Genomic DNA, 19,752 nt, shown 5'->3' on the forward strand with positions numbered 1-19,752 from the left:
CACTCGATGAAATAATAGGATTTGTACGTGTTTAATTAAACACGGCGCACGATGTGTCGAGGTATAATCCTAATCTAACAGTCACCCGGCGCTCAAATCAAACTTCCCCCCCCCCCCCCCCCGTAATACAACTTAAAATAAAGCCTTTCAAAGTATGACTGGACAATGACCCAAAAACTACTATTCCCTTAAAAATGATACCAACTTGCTGATGATTGATTATACAAAGTAAAATCTGTCAGCCAAATGATGATGTCATAGGGTGATAAATGGAGGCAGCTTCAAGCTCGCCTATGAGCAATAGTAGTGATCACTTGAGCGTGGTGACCGGCGCCAAATTTGGCATGACCAAAAAAACATTGTTCAGACCATGTTGTGCCAAATCTAAGCATGGTTCAAGATATTACCAGTTCTATGGTAATGAGTGAGAGATTAACATACTCTCATATTGAGCGCAATTAGTTCATTTTCGATCAACTTCGAACTGAAATTGAAAGCTCCAAAATCCAAGTATCATCATATCGTACTAGACTCAAATTTCCACTGATAACTGATTTAATTAAGAGCTAAGAAATGGAAGCCTTGATCGTTGAGTTACTACGAGCGACACCTGGTGGATTTCCGCAGTAGTGTCGCTATGCAAGCTTATCAACTGTCCATATGATGATATCGTTGGAGAACATTGACTGGTCAATCGAGCGTGCTGATTGGCTAATGCGCCCGCTCATTTGGTCATTAGACGTGAATAATTACGGGTGAATTTGGATAGAGGTTTACTGTATTCGATGATGCTGTTTATGAACAGTTGTTTGTCGGTGTAAATATGGCCGATGTTTGAACTGATGTATCTCCTCGCCGGATCATGAACGGAAGTAATTCGAGCTGATATAATCTTCCTGATCGCTGATATTTCAGTTTGAACCATCCGGCGACTACTACGACGACGTAAAAGAGCAATTTCATTATTGTGCTTCTATAGCCAAGAAGCCTTAATCTCTTGAAAATGAAACGCATATTATCAAAAGGGCACTAGAAGGATTGACCGAAACCCAATGCACAGGATGCAAGGAAACAGGTTAACACGGAATCAAACATGTTTGGAACATCTTGGAAACATTGTTTCCCAAAGCCATGTTTCTCAGAAACAGTAGAAAGGAACATGTTTCCTGCGAGAAACAGGAGACAGAAACGAGAAGCATGGTTTTGGGAACGTTTGTTTCTCGTAGTTTTGTGTTTCAATGTTTCTCTGTTTCCACGCGTCGGGATTAAAAGAGAACGATCCGATGAAGTATTGTTAAATATGTGTCGCGCTGTATGTAGAGTAGATCGGATGACGGAAATGTCGATGAAAAAATCAGTGAAGAAGATGATGTATATTGCTGCGTCGATGAAGGGTTCGAAAGAGACCTCATCCAAATTCTATTGGATGATGATTCGTACATGAAATGAAAACGAATCACACTGCGTCGTCTAGGTGACCCCGCGTCCTCTAGGTAACGAAGACAATTCAGCACCAGATTTAGGGGGAGCACGGTGAAATAATTGTCGACTAAATCCTTTAGTGCATAAGCCGCGGTCATATGAGGGTTTTTGGCCAGTGGCAAATTCGGCCCGACCAAAAATAAAAACACAATTCTTCTTTCCTTTCTGAAAATCCATAATTCTCACGTAGGATTCAATGTTCCCAAATGTGATTTGTGAGTAGAATGTGACAGACTTCTAAAATTCTAGGAAGGATAATTTAGCCTAGCTGTTTTTTTCCTCTGTTAGTGCAAACATAAAGATGTAGTTTCGAATAGCATGAAATATGCATGAAGGCTATACCGGTGCATGGAAAAAAACTACCGCGCTATCATCGAATGACAATAGCCAAGGACGAACACGTCTAACAAACTCGCCCAACTGATAAATATTATGTCGATTTCCGCGACAGTGAGTTGATGAAAGTGCTTAGCAACTGTCACAGAATGTCTCATCGGTTACAAAAAACTGCTTTGTATCATGTGACAAAAAAAGTGCACAAAACATCGGTTGTACCGGTTTACGATGTTGCTGCCAATCCTCAGTGCTATCAGTAACAAATTGTATTCTTTTCATTAACAATTCATTGAAATATGAAAGAATATATCAGTAATTAATCAGTAATCTCGCACAAACCATTAGCATAACCATTACAATATGTGGTTCACACTATCCAAAAACATGCCAAGCGTAATACAATACTCAGCACACATGAGTTAAATCACCATTTGATCCAAGAGATAAACAAATGGCTCCACAACTAAGAAAACTAACTTGAAAGTTTACCTACCATAAATATTGCTTAAAATTGTCAACAATGAAGATTAGGCAATAAAGATCAATAGATTTAAATAAATAGCCGAAACAACACTAGTGGTATCGATGTGACAAAATACCAAATGACAGGAAATATGGAAGCAGATCGCTTACATAAATCAAACAAATCTTGCCAAGTCGTCATCAGAATATCATTTTACAATCATCAAGTGTGAATGCCAATAGTAGCAACAAAACCTCATCTCCTCAATATGTGCACTTGTTGGGGCTGAAGTCTCCCATTCCTAATAAATCAGTGCCAAATATAATCATGTCAAGGATTGTTCAATGATCTTGTTTGTCGTTGTAAGGGGGGGGGGCATGATAATCGGGACTAAAGGATGAAGTAGAAATTAACTAGTTCAGTGCAGAGATTCCCTGGTTTATGAAGCCGTAAATCTGTTATAATAATGTTTTTATCCATCGTATTATCTACAGGTTACTTACGTCATCGATATCGGCTTTTCAAAATAACAATTACAATTGAGAGAATCAGAGCTTAATTTTTGGAATTAATCAAATTTAATGACTCTTTTATTTTCTATTTAATGAATGACGGATGTGCACTACGTCACCATCGGGACTGTTTGCCTATCAATTCAAATCAACTCAGAATGTACTTCAATTGTTCATTCATTCAAAATAACTTAAAATATTTCACTATTCATATTTCATCGTAAACTATCGATAATATCAAGTGGTATATGTGTTATTTTCCAAAGTTCAATAAACAACTTTCGAGTTAGTTTTCTTGTGAATGCAGACTCTAAACTGGAGTTTATAAGATCTATGCAAACAAAAACAAAATGTAAACCCTTGATCAAACAATATGCAGATTAGACATTTCACATTAAAACAAAGCGCAGAAGAGTTTATACGAGCAATCTGAGATCTGAAAACTTTGTAAGGATAATGGGGTTATATCAAAAATTCATATAGTCTTTATGAATTTTTGGTAATATATATAATAATGTATAAAAAGTGTCTGGAGAAATATGAGAAATAATGGAATAATGGAATGTGCTTAGCCGACAAATCCCAAAGCTCGGACACCGCATTACACAGCAGTGAATGTTTTATAACTGTATCCTCAAATAAGACTTAGCTGGGGAGTAACTGGTATAGTGTGGTTTAATTCATTCAGTTCCTTTTATAGAATTAATGGAAAATATTCAATAGTTATTAAAACGGTAGATGCATGACCTGACTCGAGTCAGATATTGGCCCGTACCTAGACAGCGCGTTCACAAGTAAATCATTCAATGACTCATTATCAAAATTTTATCGTAACGAATCATATGAGGTGAATAAATTAATACGTGGAATAATTTGACCTGTGCTAAAATTTGGGATGGACCCGGTCTGATGTTTTAGGTTAGGCTTAATTTGGCCCGTGTCAACAAGGCATGGACTTGATTGGCATCAGCTTAGTTTAGTTTATTTTATCATAAATCTACATTTATCGTGCTTTGTGAATATATGACTTATTACTACGAGAAGGCCAGAACGTAGGATGTATGTATAACTGAGTGAAGATGTCGCTATAGAGCTCTCAAACCGTTTAATGACTCTCTCCAGGCAGAGCTACCATCAAATGAATATATCTAAATATGAGAAAATAGAAACTATTGATGATACAGTAGCAGCGAACACACCGTGAAAATAGCCTCTTAATCACGATTGACCATCGCGTTGGCGCTCACTTAATCAGTGATGAGTACCTTTACACACTAACTATCGACACTATTTCACTGCTCTATCCACCTGTCCCTGAAAAACAGTTATTAGCGCCTAGTTCTGCTGCTAGGCCCATTCTTTGCACTGCACAACTAGACCCCCATACTAATATCATACCCAAGTTTCATCAAGATCAACCACTTATCAACAAAACTAAGTAACTGAAAGACAGACACACAGATACATAAACAGATACAGAGACTGATAAACAGATACAGAGACTGATACACAGATACAGAGACTGATACACAGATACAGAGACTGATACACAGATACAGAGACTGATACACAGATACAGAGACTGATACACAGATACAGAGACAGATAGTATGAGAAAAACTGTCTCACAGGAGCCCAAGAACCAAGTATTATCTAGTGATTTACTCCGACAAAAATTGTTTCACTCAAGAAGTGGGGTGTGGTTGAGCTGGGAGTGAATTTCTTTGCGAAGTGACTTGAGGCCATATTGTAGATTTTAGATATTTGATAAGTGTCCAAAATTTTGATCGAAATGTAAAATCTGAAGACTCGAGGGTCTACGTATCAAAACGATAGGATTCCATCGTCAAATTGCACGACTGCAAATATTGCGAGATATCGCAAGTGTTTATTTTGCTAAAATTGAAACGACTCAAAACGAGATGACAGATGAAAATATCTGATTGTTAACAGAACTAAATAACTAAGCCCTAGGCTCAGTCAGAGATGAAATTCAGTGACAAAAAACCACCGCGGGACCCGTTGGAAATATCGGATATTCCAAGAGAAAAATAATTTACGACCGAACTGATGATAACTGCAAGCGCGCAATAGACAGCAGCAGCAGAGGCAGCAGCAGCAGCAGTAACCATCGTTTTTACTAAGAAATTAGAACGTGTTTCGCGATAACGCGTAAAACTTACATCGTCGCTTCCTGCTGGAAATGGCCGAGATTTTATTGAAAATGTATGCAGCCGGAGGAAGTTATTAGTGAAATGATGAGTCCGTGCCTCACGGTGGTGTACAGCGCAGTCATCTATGTGTGTATGCAGTCACGCAGTTTTATTACCATTTTCTCTCAACTTAAGAGACTTGTTCATGAAAATTTAGGGAAAGTGGTGTTGCAGTTCGCTATTGTGCTTGTTGGCAGGGCAGCCAACCTCTGAAGAGTGCTATCAGTAACTAATTGTATTTTTTCAAGTAACTTTTCATTGAAATATGAGTGAAAATGTTGAAATAAATCAGTAATCAACAGTAAGACCCTCAGTAACATCTTTCATATTTTTGTCCAAATAAATCAGTTATCAACAGTAAGACCCTCAGTAACATCTTTCATATTTTTGTCCAAATAAATCAGTAATCAACAGTAAGACCCTCAGTAACATCTTTCATATTTTTGTCCAAATTAATCAGTAATCAACAGTAAGACCCTCAGTAACATCTTTCATATTTTTGTCCAAATTAATCAGTAATCAACAGCAAGACCCTCAGTAACATCTTTCATATTTTTGTCCAAATTAATCAGTAATCAACAGTAAGACCCTCAGTAACATCTTTCATATTTCTGTTCAAATTAACCAGTAATCAACAGTAAGACCCTCAGTAACATCTTTCATATTTCTGTTCAAATTAATCAGTAATCAACAGTAAGACCCTCATTAACATCTTTCAGTTTTATACAGCATCAAACAAATCCAATCAGTATTTTTCGTTATCAAATGATAACAAATACTGAAAATCAGGAACAGTTGGCAGCACATTCATCACGGGACAAATGACGAACGTTGAGAATGTGAGAAAGATGTATATGTTCTCTTATACAATAGAGTCTGTCACCAGAATACACACAGTCTGTCAATAATGAAAGACAGTCTGTGTCATTCCATGTATGAATGATGAGAGAATGAGATCTACCTGACTCACATCATAATCAGCCATCGTCTGATTATAATCGTGTATAAAAAAACCCCCGGTATCGAAACCAGCGATCGAATCATCGCGCAATCATTATTACTTATCGATAAAGATTTCCACGTGCGTCGATTGCTTATCGGTGTTTCATGAAAAAGTAATTGCCATGAATTTAACTTGTTTAATTCTCGTATTCACGTCGGATAAACGACGGAATTGGTACCCGTCAAATCTTAATCAGTTCGTCGCCCGCTGCTGGGATGAATTTGGATGAAGATATTTGGTGAAAAATGAAAAGTGATATGAATTTAAATCAGTAACAGTAGAATTAAGAGATGGACTGCTTAACGCTGTTTAACCATACACAGTTGATCTTGTTCATTGTTTGAAATTGTTCATTGGTTAAGTGTAATATATTTTGAAATATAATTACATAGATTTCTCAAAACTGAAACCACAAAGTTTATACAGCAAGTGGAATGGATCAACAGATGAAACAATTTAGTTTCAGTTTAACCCTTTCACCTACACCTAAGTGCGGTGTATAAATCAATGATTGACTCTGCTAGCACACCGCATTGCACAGTACAGCTATACACAGCTATACACAGTCGCTATGAGAAGCCAACTCAATAAAGTCGCAGTCTAGTTTATATTACGAATGAGACGATTTGCTGCGCGCGTTTGATTGATTCCTCGCGGTTCGCCGGTTCAAGAATCGCAATATCGAAGGTTCATTCGTCATTTGATCGGTAACGTCTACCCTTAATCACCTCCGTTAGGTTACAAACGATACGCAGCATCAGCAGCAGCAGCATCAGCAGCAGTAGCAGCAACGTTAGTGAGGCTTCTCACAAATAGACTCTTAAAATGTACTAATTTAATTCGAATTCAACTGAAAGAAATTGAACTAGATTACGAAGAATTATCAGAGCCTAAGCACAAGATAGGATAGATTGCATTATGCAGTGATTAACGATCATTAATCAGGCAATCAGGTTTTATATGTTTGGTCAGCGTGTAGGATTAATTGGAACTGCATCCAATTAGTCACGCACACACAGAGAATGATCAGATATCATTCAACCAGATCGGATTCATCTCTCTACACGTGCGTTTGTATAAACCTCCCGAGCTGCAAGCAGTCGTCGCTGCAGTCTGGAGGCGTACGCCATCGAGAGACAAACCTCAGTCGTATCGTGTCCAATTTTCTTTCCAACCGTCGAGACAGGTTCATCGATTATGCATCGGTTCAATCAGCAGAAGGAATACAATTCAGTCTATATTCCGGCTTGATTTTTGTCAGCGCTATGGACACGTCTCTTTCGCGGAGTGGTACAAGCGAGTGGTTAACTACGAATACCTCAGGTCATAACGGTAGTCTCCTCGGGCGAGACTTTACCCTCAATGCCTCCTTCTAATTAGGGTACTGGCCTGAAAGATGTCTACAGAGCATCGAGTTTAGTGTGACTGAGATGTTTCCCTTTTCCGTAGGTTTTGTTCTTTAACTCTGAAATACTGTGATAAATAACAACAGGCTACGATAATAGCAAAATCCCACAATTAACGAATTAGTTTAATCACGGAGCTACAACTGATTCATCGGAATGTTAAAAACTCGGTACTGACATCCGAAAAGCGCGATTTGTGGATCGAAGGCTCTCGTTAAATCGACAAACGAAAATCCATCATTTTATGAAATTGCCAACGGAAATCGGAGCATGGCTTTAACTCTTCAACGCGACGTCGACTCGTAACAAGATTTACTATTTACGTCGTCGTCGTCGACGATCATCTCATCAAATTTGTCATTCGAGTAATCGTTTATTTGAATTTATTCGATATTGTCTCGTCGGACCGGCCGTCCGTTTACTAGCGACCGGTTTCATCAACGTCGGTTCAAACACTCAGACTAATTTCGGAAATTACAATCGACAATCGTAAAATTACATCACCGCGCTGAAAAACCTCCTCGAGTTCAAAAATGAATTGAAAGTTTTTCTAAGCAGACGATCGCTTCGATAATCACCAGCTAGTACGTACAGGCGACAGACTAAACAATAAATTCCACATAGAATTGCCATGGAAATTTAAACGATTTAAAATTCTAAATTGAAACTAGATTCGAATAACGACAGTGAAATAGGAACGAACAGTGTAGGCAATGCCAGAAGTTTTTCATTGGTCGTGTTTATCTAGTAATACTCATGGGTTAAAATTGCCGGTACAGAACTTCCTCTGTCTACCTTAGCTTAAGTAAGCAAGCTACATCGAACATAAAAAGACTAGGTCTGACTGGGTGTACTGAGACTCAAGATTACATGAAAAGCTGTTATCACACAATTTCTCTTTATAAAATCACATTTTCGAGATATCAGACTTTTGTTTCACACTCCTTCAATTCCAGAGGCCACAGTCATTGGCTAGATCAATATCTCAAAATGTATATATCATAGTACGATAACCACACTCAAACATGGTGACCAGATAATAAGAGAAAAACCCACTATTTACAAATTAAAAGAATTCTAAAATCGAGAATTTATTTATTGAACCAATCTAAAATATAAGAACACGACGTTTCAATCTCACCCTAGAGATCATCGTCAGGTTATAATGCATTGTTTATACGATTCATATCATTGATCCAATGAAAAATAGAATTCATTCATTCCTTTCATTTCAGGTCGAAGTGAAAACTGCAACGAAACCGACCATAGGACTGGAGATGGATAAACGATATCGCTGGGCGCGAGTGAAGATGAAAGACACGATGATAGTCGGCATGTACGTGCTACTGTGTAGTCTAATGACCGTACACCGGACTGACGCGTTAACCAGTGAAACGTGTCCGTCGATTTGCCACTGCGACATCCAACGATTGTCGATCAACTGTAGCGATAAAGGACTACAACGGATCCGCGTTCTCATACCGGAAACCACCGAGATTCTCGTACTCGACGGAAACAACATCGACATGATCCCGAACTTCGCGTTCGAGCATCTGTGGAATCTTCGTCGCTTGAGCATTCAACGCAACAAAATCGTTAAAATCGGCGCCAACGCGTTTCGTAACCTGCGTAATCTCGAACAGCTACATCTCGGCGGTAACCTACTGACCGACGTCAACAATCTCGAACTACGCGATCTGCGTAATCTACGCCTGCTCGACCTGCACGGTAATCGTCTCAGCCGCGTGCCCGACCGCGCCATGAAATATTTACAGAAACTCGAAACGTTGAACGTCAGTCGCAACGCTATCACATCGGCGAAACTAAAACCCGGATTCGAACACGCGTACGAACTTCGATCGATCGATTTGAGTTTTAATAATATCAGCACGTTACGTAAAGCCGACCTCGACGTGACGTTGTGGTGGGGTAAAGCGAAACCGATGCGTCTCGATTTATCGCGTTGTAATCTAGTGCGTATAACTCCGGGCGTGTTTTCACAGATGTATCACCTACGCTGGCTGTCGCTGTCCGGTAACGAGGACTTACTTTACGAGGATCTGCGCTCGGCGCTCGCCGATCTTCAACTATCGACGATCTCGTCGTTGTACCTGTCGTCGATCGGTATCCGTAATATCCACAAACTCGTTAAAGGTTTACAGATATCGACGCTGGAAACGCTCGATTTATCGGCGAACGCAATCGAGTTTATTCGCAAGAACACGTTCCTCGCGTTCCCTCATCTGAAACACCTCGACCTCAGTCGTAACAACGTATCGATCGTACCCGGGTTCGTCGGCTTGGCGCGACTCCAACAGCTGTCGTTGGCGCGTAACGCCATCACCGAAATCAACGACGAAATGTTGAACAATTTGTTCGCGTTGAAATCGGTGGATCTTTCGTCGAACCGGTTGGCGCGTCTGCCGGCGTCAACGTTTACGGCGCACACGGATATCGAAACGCTTCGACTCGACGCGAACCGCCTCACCGAACTCGCGTTCACGAAAACTCTCGAAAAACTAACGAAATTATCCGTCTCTCGTAATAAACTGTCCAATATCTCGTTCGTGGCGCGTACGCCAAATCTGCGCGAAATCGACGCCGCCGATAACGTCGTACGGCGCCTGAACCCCAAATTGTTTCCCGCCACGTCGAAGATCGTACGCGCCAATTTCTCGGCAAACGCTATCATCGCGATCGAGGACGGCACGTTCGCCGACCACTCGCCGCAAATTCTCGACCTGTCCGACAATCATTTATTAGCCGTCGGAAATTTCGGTTGGCGCGGATTGAAACGGCTGAGTTTACGACATAACTGGATAAACTCGATCACCGGCGACACGTTCAAACAATCGCGAGACCTGCAGTATTTAGATTTGAGTTACAACTGGATTACGTCGTTGAACGGCGCATTGGCGTACACGCCGCGCCTCAAAACGCTACACCTCGGAAAAATGCCGATACGTAAATACCTCGAATCGGCCGAGCTGACGGATTTCGCTCAGCTCACGCATCTCGAGGAACTATCGCTCGACAATCTCGGGCTGCATTTCGTGAATCGCAAAATCCTCGCGGCGACCGTGCGTCTGCGACGCCTGGATCTCAGTCACAACGCTATAAAACACCTCGCGAAGGACGTCTTCAACCGCGAGGGGCAACTCGAGTACGTGAACATCTCGCACAATCATCTCGACTCGGTGAACATCGATATGTTTAACGGTTTACATCGTTTAAACGTACTCGACCTGGCGCACAATCCATTCCACTGTACGTGCGAGTTACTGAACTTTCTTAAATGGGTTCATCGCAGTAACATCAGCGTCGTCAATGTCAACGACGCGCGTATGTATAAATGTCTGTGGCCCGAGGCGTGGACCGATGTGCCGCTGACCGAGTTACATTTCCGTATGGACAATTGTATGGACGCGACTGACCGGACGATCGTTTACGTCGCGCTCGGTTTCCTGCTCGTACTCGCGATTCTCGCGCTCGTTTTAATGTGCTATTTTATTCGTTGCTGCATGCGACCGCAGCGCACGCGTCGGGACTCGTACTGCGAACTCACTGATGACAATAACGACGACGATAACGCGTGGGTTTAGAAAAAAACGGATTCGACGTTTTTGGGTGCGGATTTTCAGAATGATTTTCAGAATGTTTGCTTTCAATTTTTAATGATGAATTTGTAGATAATCTGCCCAGCTAGGTTTTTAACTGCTCCTGTAAAACCTTTGCCTATTGTCTAATTCTTAAATAAACTGATTAAACTGATTAATAATTCTTGTTCACCGATGAAGAACTTATGTAAATTGATTTCAGAGTTAAACTCTTTTCGATTTAAATCCTAAGGTTTTCTTTAATCTCTTACAACTATGGTTCTAGGTCTTGAATATATTTGTGATTCTGTGATGTACAAATAAACTGTGACAGTCAAAGAAATATTCTACGACACTGTTTATACATAATATAATATTACAACAGTTTATAGTTATCGTAAGCGATGTATGTAAATATGATGACCCCCTCCCTTCCACGGGTACATGGATGAGATTTTCTATACTATCAAACCACAAAACAAAGATTTTCGTGATTGATGGACATTCTTACTAGTGGATACCAAAACCGTGTACACGTGAAACTAACCCCATTGATCATTTCTCGGAGCTGCCCTCTGGACGCATATCTGTGTTGAATTTAAATCAGATCATCTAAAATCTGACATTCTTAGCGTGAAATGCTTTTGTAGAAATACGATAATGATGCATAAATGCCAAAAAGATAAATGAAATTTAAGGATTCCGTATTCTAGACAGCCAGATGCTCATTATTATTGCGAAATGGCCCTATTTCTCAGAAAATCCGCTCATGATCAAGCACCTGTCAAAAACTAGTGAAATATCCTCCATGTATCCCCTAGCTTTACTAACTATGAAACAACATTTTGTCATATTATCATCGATCTGAGTTTATACGTAAAGTTTGTGAAAGTAAAGTTGAAATTTATTCTATGTTGGTGATATGAAAATGTTTATATATGTTTCTGTTGTGTTTACATCATAACAAAATTGTTATTACTCGAGTCAGATGAAATAAAATAAATTACTATTACATCATTCAGTCGCTTTCAATTAAAAGTTTATTTAATTTTCCCTCAAATCTTTCACTTTAAGATGAACAGAGGCACTGTGTATTGTTTGGAGCTCCACAACCCTATGGAAATCAATTTGCCTAAAAATTCTTCTGAATAACAAATTTTAATCAGTTTTCATACAGAGAAAAAATATAATATTGAATTTCATTGAATCGATTGAAACGGAAATGAATTGGATGTTTTTATTTTCTCTAGTAATTTCCCTCGTGGCCAGGTAGACGCAATAATATACATGCTTATCTATCACTCATCGAAACCTGTTCAAATCTCAATGGTCAGGTGATCTAAAAATTCCCTGGTTTCACATTCAAATCCGAAAAATTAATCCAGTTTTAATTTCTTACGTTCGTTATAGAATTGAAATAAACTGGGCCTTATCATCGCGATCGCGGTTAGAATTACAGTTCCATAATTATGTCAAATGAAGAACATGTAAAACCGGATGTTAGCCATGAATAAGAGCAGAATGTTCACATGTATAATTCACGTCTGCTGTTCCTCCTCGTTGTCGGGTCGTCACAAACGGCTGATCAATCGACGATGACAACCAATTGTTTATTTATTATCGGCGCAAGAAGCGCGGCTACAGACGACTGTCCAACCATGATGTTATATTAAATGATTGATTATAGAACCAGTCGTCGTCAGGTACAAAACTCCTCGTCTTCATCCGTCGTCGTAACAATTGATTAAAGGCTTATTAATAGTGAAACGTGTTTTCGTTTCGCATTCTGCACCCACACGCGAGTGTCGGAGTGTCCTCCGTCGTCGCACCGGCATGCGAGTGAATGTCCTCCGTCGTCGCACCAGTTTTAGTGATTTGATCGATCGCTTGCACACAAATTCAGCATCGTAAATTTATTACAACAATTGATCACATGATTTCATTTCATGTCGAGTAAAATGTGAGGCAATTTTTTTAAGATCCGATCTACAGTACGCATGATATGTCGGTCTACGTCCTACCTAGTCAGTAACCGGACAATACAGTTTATTCTAGTTACCAGACAACCATCTAGTCAGTAACCGTACTGCAGTTCAGTCAGTAAAAGGACTAGGGTTTATGTCAGAAACTGGACTGTGATATAGTCAGTGATAACTGTTTAGTCAGTACCAGATAATAACTATACATTCAGTAACCAGACTAAGGTTTAGGTAGTAACCGTACTGTGATATAGCTGGCAACTTCTGCAAGACCCTCAATATTTTGAACACCTTATTTCCCTAAAAAAGGACACAATGAAGGTGAAAAAAGCTTTTTAATAATTTGTCACTGCCAGAATGCCCTTTTCCAATTGATCTAACCCTCCAAATTTGGTAAGATCCTCAGATTTTGCCATTGGATTCTGCACTGTGGCTTACGCAGAGTACATCAAATTTGAATGACAAACTAGGACTAAAAATAGTAGATGATTTAGGTAACATGGTTACTCATCTGATAATAACTTATGCAAGCTTCACCCAATCTATAGATAACAGGAATGTACTTCAAGAAAGCAGGGCACTTTTTGCTTGAAATGATTCTCTTGTACGCAGCAGCAGCAGCGAAGCACCAATCCCCGATAAAAGAGATCAAATGATCAATAACCACGTCATTCCTCAATGTAGAACAACTACTAAATACACGATGCTTTAATCGTTACAACTTTGATGTAAAATATCAGAAGAGAATCGAACAAAACTTCGACGAAACTTCAAAGCAAATTCATCGCGATACTGAAGTATCCGAACCGGAAAACTCCCAAATTTCAATCCTTCCTATCCGTTTTGTAGCCTCGATCGCCCCTATTCTAAATTCCTGGGGCCGGTTCCATAGTCACGGCTTAGACTTAGGACCGGTCTAAGACTATCTTTGTTCTATAGCTTATCTAACAACTTAAGACCAGTCGATTTAAGACCTATTTTGGTCTTAAGTCTCGACTATGGAACCAGCCCTCGGATCCGCTAATCCAATTCTATTCTGCATTCGAATCATGGACCCGCGCCACAGATCATTGGTTAAACCAGAGAGAAAGCAACCATTATTTAAACAGACGAGAGGTCCGCGACGGTCGTTCAATGCTTAATCTAAATGAGGCAGTGTCTAGCTACAGATAACGAAAGCTTAATCTCGTAGATTGCTCGACTAATACATACAGACGTTAGTCGTCCCTGAGAAACCATTGAACACTTCATCGACGCTATTATCATCAACGATATATACAGTACATATAATGAAAAGATTTATAGTGCGTTTACCTTAAACGATTCTTCTAATTGATTTACGTCCTTCTTCTTGAAATGATCCTGCAAACGACGACGAAAAAAAAAAACAAATGTACTTCTCGTGTAAATCGATCGTTTTCAGAAGCAGAAAACGAAGGCAATTACTACGATCAGTTTTTCGAAAGCGCGGCGATAAAACGTCTAGTGTCTGGCATTTATAGTCCAGTCTAGTGTCTGGCATTTATAGTCCATTTGTTAGTAGTTTATTTTCGGAATAAAATACCCTGAGTATGCAACTGAAGCCTCGGACAATCAACAATCAGATGAATGCTGATTGAATGTCACATGTCGGAACTACACAGGGGTGGATCCAGGCCAACAGTGATGGTATTTGATGAAATTGTGCTTTCAAGATTATTTTCAACAGATCTCAGCACCCTTTATGACATTACATGTGCCTTAGAAAAATATTGATCCACTCAGAATTATAGTTTTCATCTATTATGCAAAATGAACTATAACTATAACTATAACTATTTCTTCATTAATGAAGTTAATATTAATCAAATGAAGTGTTTTTGCAAAACAGAGCCGTGAATTTTTTAATCCTAACTGTAATTGTAATTTTTGTAACCAGACTATGATAAGTTACTGGTATCGAGAATCAAAATTCAGTATCACATTCATAAGAAATGAATGAAAAGTTTACTTTATAAAAGTAAAATTTACCATGCCCTGTTTGATACAAATAGCTTGAGCCGAAGTTCTGTTCTGCGCGAGTATTTTCGTAAATATGTCCACGCCGGAATCCTTTAATACATCCGTTATATCGTGTAACTGTAAAATACATACATAAATCTATCATTAAAACACATCGAAAACGAAGCAACGTTACAGTGTATAAAAACAGCACTGACTTCTATAGATTAGTGTCCGTTTTTGAAGGAGTTTTTTACGGAATCAAGGAATCATAAAGAAGAAATGAAACGAGAACCTACCAACATACATGAGCTGTATCTGACATCGGGGGCATCGGTGCCGAATGTGTTCATTACATCAGTATATTTCAGCCTGGGAAACGGAGGTGGCGTCGTTAGGGCCGGTAAGTGTTTCGGCCACGAATGGACGAGAAGATTTTCGATCAGACAATAGATGTCCTCGCGACCAATAAACGACATCTCTAAATCCAACTGTAATGAAATTGTAGGTAAGCACATTAAGGCTTTACGATAACTTATCATTATGATCATGAAGTTTAAGAATGACCGTATATTAAGAAGAGTTTGTATTGCAGAGTCAAGTCTGATGGCAGCACCACTGCTACCCTTTATCTTTCCCTCGCTGGGTTTTGAATCCGATGATTTGGCAAGAATTATCCACAGTAGACACATATCATCCTCTCTCCCAGAGATTTGAACCTAAAGGCATCGCGCGACTTAGCGTTGTACAAACCCAACCCTAGTTGACCCAACCTCCTCTATAAAGATCCAAAACTGATGGTATCATCAAACTAGTTTCCACTACAAGATAAACCACTGCCCTTGTCAACACATCCTTTATTGTAGATTCATACATTCAAACCTGATAAGACTACATGTAGTTTGACCATGTAGTTTGTTGAGTTGAACTTTTGAGCTTAACAGAATGAGAAAAGGTATCGACTTCTTTTAGCCTAATTGTTCTAGTTGTATAATTGTTTCAGTAAAGTTGATCTTACACGAAGTCAGTTCAGTTTTGGAGCGAAATGTCGTAACTAACCTGAGTGAATTCCGGTTGGCGGTCGGGTCTATTCGACTCGTCCCGGTAACATCGCGCGATCTGCATGTAGCGATCTAAACCACCAACCATCAACAACTGCTTAAACTACAGCAATAAATAGAAATACAATGTATTCATTAGATGTGAATGACGAAATTACTACGTCCATTGGCAAGAGATATTTCTTAAATCTTCAGATAAGAGCTATTTTTAGATCACAGCCACTATGACCAGATGATGGCTCTGACCGGCGCTGAGTAAGGAGGGTGGAGTCTAGTCCAGTCAAGCGAGTCGGATTTACATTGTTGTTAATTCATTCATTTTCAGATGATGCGATTGAAATATACCACTGATACATCACAGACCTGGGACAGACATCTTTATTTGTAGTACACCAAGAAATTGAGAGTAATTTGACATTAAAAAAAGTAGTTTAATTGAAAATGAACTGCATATTATTCAAATTTTGAGTGTCTTTTGTTTGATGTTTTTGGTAGAAAAGTAGAAACTACCCTTAAATAGTAGTCGGACCCAGGTCTGACATCGTTGTTGATTCATTCATTTCCTAAATGATCTAAGTCAAAGAGTGACAGATACCTGCTGTGGGCTTTGAGGTAAACAGTAGAATTTTCCGGCATGCTTCGTGGGAACGACAAATTCTTGGGCGCCCTAAAAAAAAGCTATCATGGTAAAGACAAGAAATCATTATGAGATAAATCTTGGCACATTACAAATCAAACTCACCCCTGGTGTTTTACGAAATAATGTCGGAGTTTCTACATCAACAAATCCTTAAAGCAGAAATAGAGAAATGAATTCAGTGGCTTTTGAAAAAGTGTGCAAAAAGTGAAAACAACAATAGCAACCAATCTTGATTCCGATCGGTCCAATTTTGATGAAAAATTCCTAAAAGACTAACTAGATTCAGTCAATGGATTGATGGACTAAAGAAATGTGAATGCAATAATAGCTGAAAGAGGGCTAAAAATTCCAAATAATCCATTTGTGACAAAGAGTTGAAATTATTTGCATCTTTTATCACAGGCTGTATACGTTGTATACAAGCACAGAATCTAAAAGGATTAGTTGTGAGTTAACAGATCTCTATTTACCGTTATCATCACAAAGGAACTGGCGCATTTTCATCGTAACTTGCGACCGTAGTCGAAGATTTCGCTGCATCCATGCTGACCGTAAATCCAGATATCGATACTCCATACGCATTGTCTCTTTAACCTAATTGAAGAAAAATACATATCACTTGTAAGGCTGAAAGAAAATACATTTTTTCTCATTTCTGCTGAGGTTAAGAGTCAACCCGGCCGTCCGGCTGGGCAGCTGTAGCCTTTATATACCCTTTGAGGTGGGGTGTGGGATAGCGGTTAAAGTGTTAGATTCTGGGAATGCAGGTCGTGGGTTCGCACCCCGTCCCCGTAGTGCCCCAGGGCAAGATACACATCCTCATTGCCTCTCTTCACCCAAGAGTAAATGGGTACCTGGCCTGATAGATGACTCCTGAACACTGAGTAGGGTTGCTTTGATGTTATTTCTTCCCAGGGAGAGATGACTGGTGGCTCGAGCTATAGTTATAGGCCGGGGGTAACAATACCAATTTAATGGAAAACACATTTATACATTGTATCCCAGTAGAAGGGGCACTATAGACCCCCCCCCCCCCCCCGTATATAGTGTCAAGCTTGTATGACATTATTAAGTTCTTTAACTGTTTGTCCACTCTTGGTTCATTTTTCTCTTATCTACCTTTCGTTGGTCTCGTATTTCAAATGGAGTCACTACGGCTTCGTTGAGTACTTCGATATCCGTCGCGTGGATTTCTATGTCGCCAGTTTTCATGTTCTTTCAGCGTGGAAAAAAAGTACCAACAGAACGAATATACACTCAATAAATGTGACATCATAAATTTTTTTTTTATATACATAATCTAAGATCTACAGTGGTATCTTATAATGCATTGGTTATAATTATGTTCCCAGTTGGCAGTTCGAACAATTAGAAATGAACAGCTTTAGATTTGAGTTGAAAATTTCAACTTTCTCAAAATGATAGGAATTGAATTCAATCTGTTAAATGTAAAGGGCTAAATCTTACTGTGAAACTAGAGAGAAGGTTTACCTTATTTTCTTGACCAGGCGGCCGACATTTGACCATACCACTCACTTTCAACACTGATTCGTAATTCAGTCGCGAAATTAATTCTACTAGTTTATCATCCTACAAAATAGAGTAAATGTAATGCACAGGACTTTAATGAAGCCATACTTAGACCTACAGTGCTGCCACGGTTGTTAAGTCAGTAACTGGGTTAAATATATCCTTGTTACAACTGCACTGATTTAGGGGTAGTCTACTGTGCAACTACAAACTAGACAAAAAGTCCTATTCGCTTATTTCTCAAAATGGAAGGAATTTTGAGTATTTTGTTCAAAATTAAGAGTTTCAAGCACCTTCAACAGCATTTAGGAATTTTTAAGGAAAAGCGGAGTCATAGGGACCCTGTTAATCAAAGAAACAAGGAAATATAATGAACCCTGACCTTTTCTGTGGGTAGAATAACTTGCGTTGCGCCGTAAGCATCTCGTAAAGTAAAGAACAACCCGTAACGTTGATACTGCAACCATCCGCACAGCGTCACTTGTCGACCTTCATCTGTTTGGCTTAAATCACCACACGTGTGAGATCTACAGCGCTGATAGCCTGAAAATGAATACTGAAATAATCATTAACTGAACCAACACTCAGCACAGCAGTTCAGTCGCCAAGGCAAATACGAAGCCGTAACCGCCGCCTGATACTGCTGATCCAAACACTACTTTATTAGCAATAGCAGATGAATAAACACAAAAAATCTGTCACTTACCTGTAAATGATGTGTATATGTTTCTATTAATTATGCGATATGAAATATTTATTGTTGCTCTACTTTTCTTCATCACTTCAGTGATGATAGTCCTATAAACTCTCGTTAACATCATTGATATGATACGCTCCAGTTCACATGTCAAAATACAAAATCAGGGACAGCAGTGAATTGTAGAGGGCTTGCTGATGTGAAGCTAGCCAATAAAAGGGTAACTCCGAAGATATCTAAATCAGGGCATCCATATCGCGCTGGCCGGTCTGTCTAAAGAACCCAACCACCCCTTGATGTTTCTCGTTTCGGGCGAATAGAATCCAAGTGAATAAATGAAAGTGAATAGAATCCAGTTCGGGTTTTAGCTGATATCGAAGATTACTTGAAAGTGGATTCGAGCCCCAAAATGTACAATTGACAACTACATTATTTCAAGCCTGAATTATTGAATTGACAACTACATTATTACAAGCATCCAAACCATAAGCTTACTGGGCAGCACCATTACCCCCCATTTAAACCACTGCTATATCATCATATCATTCAATTTTGCAACAGAGGAGGGGCATAATTGTAATAATAGATAATCAATTTTGTTTTTAAATCAATCAAGTTTTTAAATTGAAATTTTACTGCAAAAACCAGAAATGTGAACAAAGTTTTATTAAATTTTAGTCATTACAACATACAAATTACTTATAGTCATTATACGAATAGCCACTTTGGATAAAATTTGGGACAGCAACAGTGCTGAATGAGTGAATAAACAAACAAGAAATTTACTTTTATTTTGCATAATATCACATTTGCATTCAATAACATAGAAATTAAAAGAAGAATTTGAGCATTTC

At 39.2% G+C, this 19,752-nt stretch overlaps 1 protein-coding gene across 1 annotated transcript in view; it reads right to left on the bottom strand.

Moving 5' to 3' along the window:
- Window positions 1–19,048, bottom strand: part of LOC141908146 (aspartate--tRNA ligase, mitochondrial-like) — a 70,074-nt gene extending 51,026 nt beyond the window's left edge. Inside the window, exons 1-11 of the mRNA XM_074798022.1 lie at window positions 18,908–19,048; window positions 18,584–18,744; window positions 18,163–18,261; window positions 17,791–17,886; window positions 17,142–17,265; window positions 16,774–16,820; window positions 16,627–16,698; window positions 16,030–16,134; window positions 15,270–15,461; window positions 15,001–15,108; window positions 14,305–14,352 (exon numbers count right to left, since the gene is read on the bottom strand). Of these exons, the coding sequence (XP_074654123.1) occupies window positions 14,305–14,352; window positions 15,001–15,108; window positions 15,270–15,461; window positions 16,030–16,134; window positions 16,627–16,698; window positions 16,774–16,820; window positions 17,142–17,265; window positions 17,791–17,886; window positions 18,163–18,261; window positions 18,584–18,744; window positions 18,908–19,022 (1,167 nt within the window). The 5' untranslated portion in view covers window positions 19,023–19,048. The remainder of the gene's footprint in view (window positions 1–14,304; window positions 14,353–15,000; window positions 15,109–15,269; window positions 15,462–16,029; window positions 16,135–16,626; window positions 16,699–16,773; window positions 16,821–17,141; window positions 17,266–17,790; window positions 17,887–18,162; window positions 18,262–18,583; window positions 18,745–18,907) is intronic.
- Between the last annotated feature and the right edge of the window lie 704 nt (window positions 19,049–19,752).

Source organism: Tubulanus polymorphus, chromosome 7 (assembly GCF_964204645.1).
Source record: "Tubulanus polymorphus chromosome 7, tnTubPoly1.2, whole genome shotgun sequence".
Classification (NCBI taxonomy): Eukaryota; Metazoa; Nemertea; class Palaeonemertea; order Tubulaniformes; family Tubulanidae; genus Tubulanus; species Tubulanus polymorphus.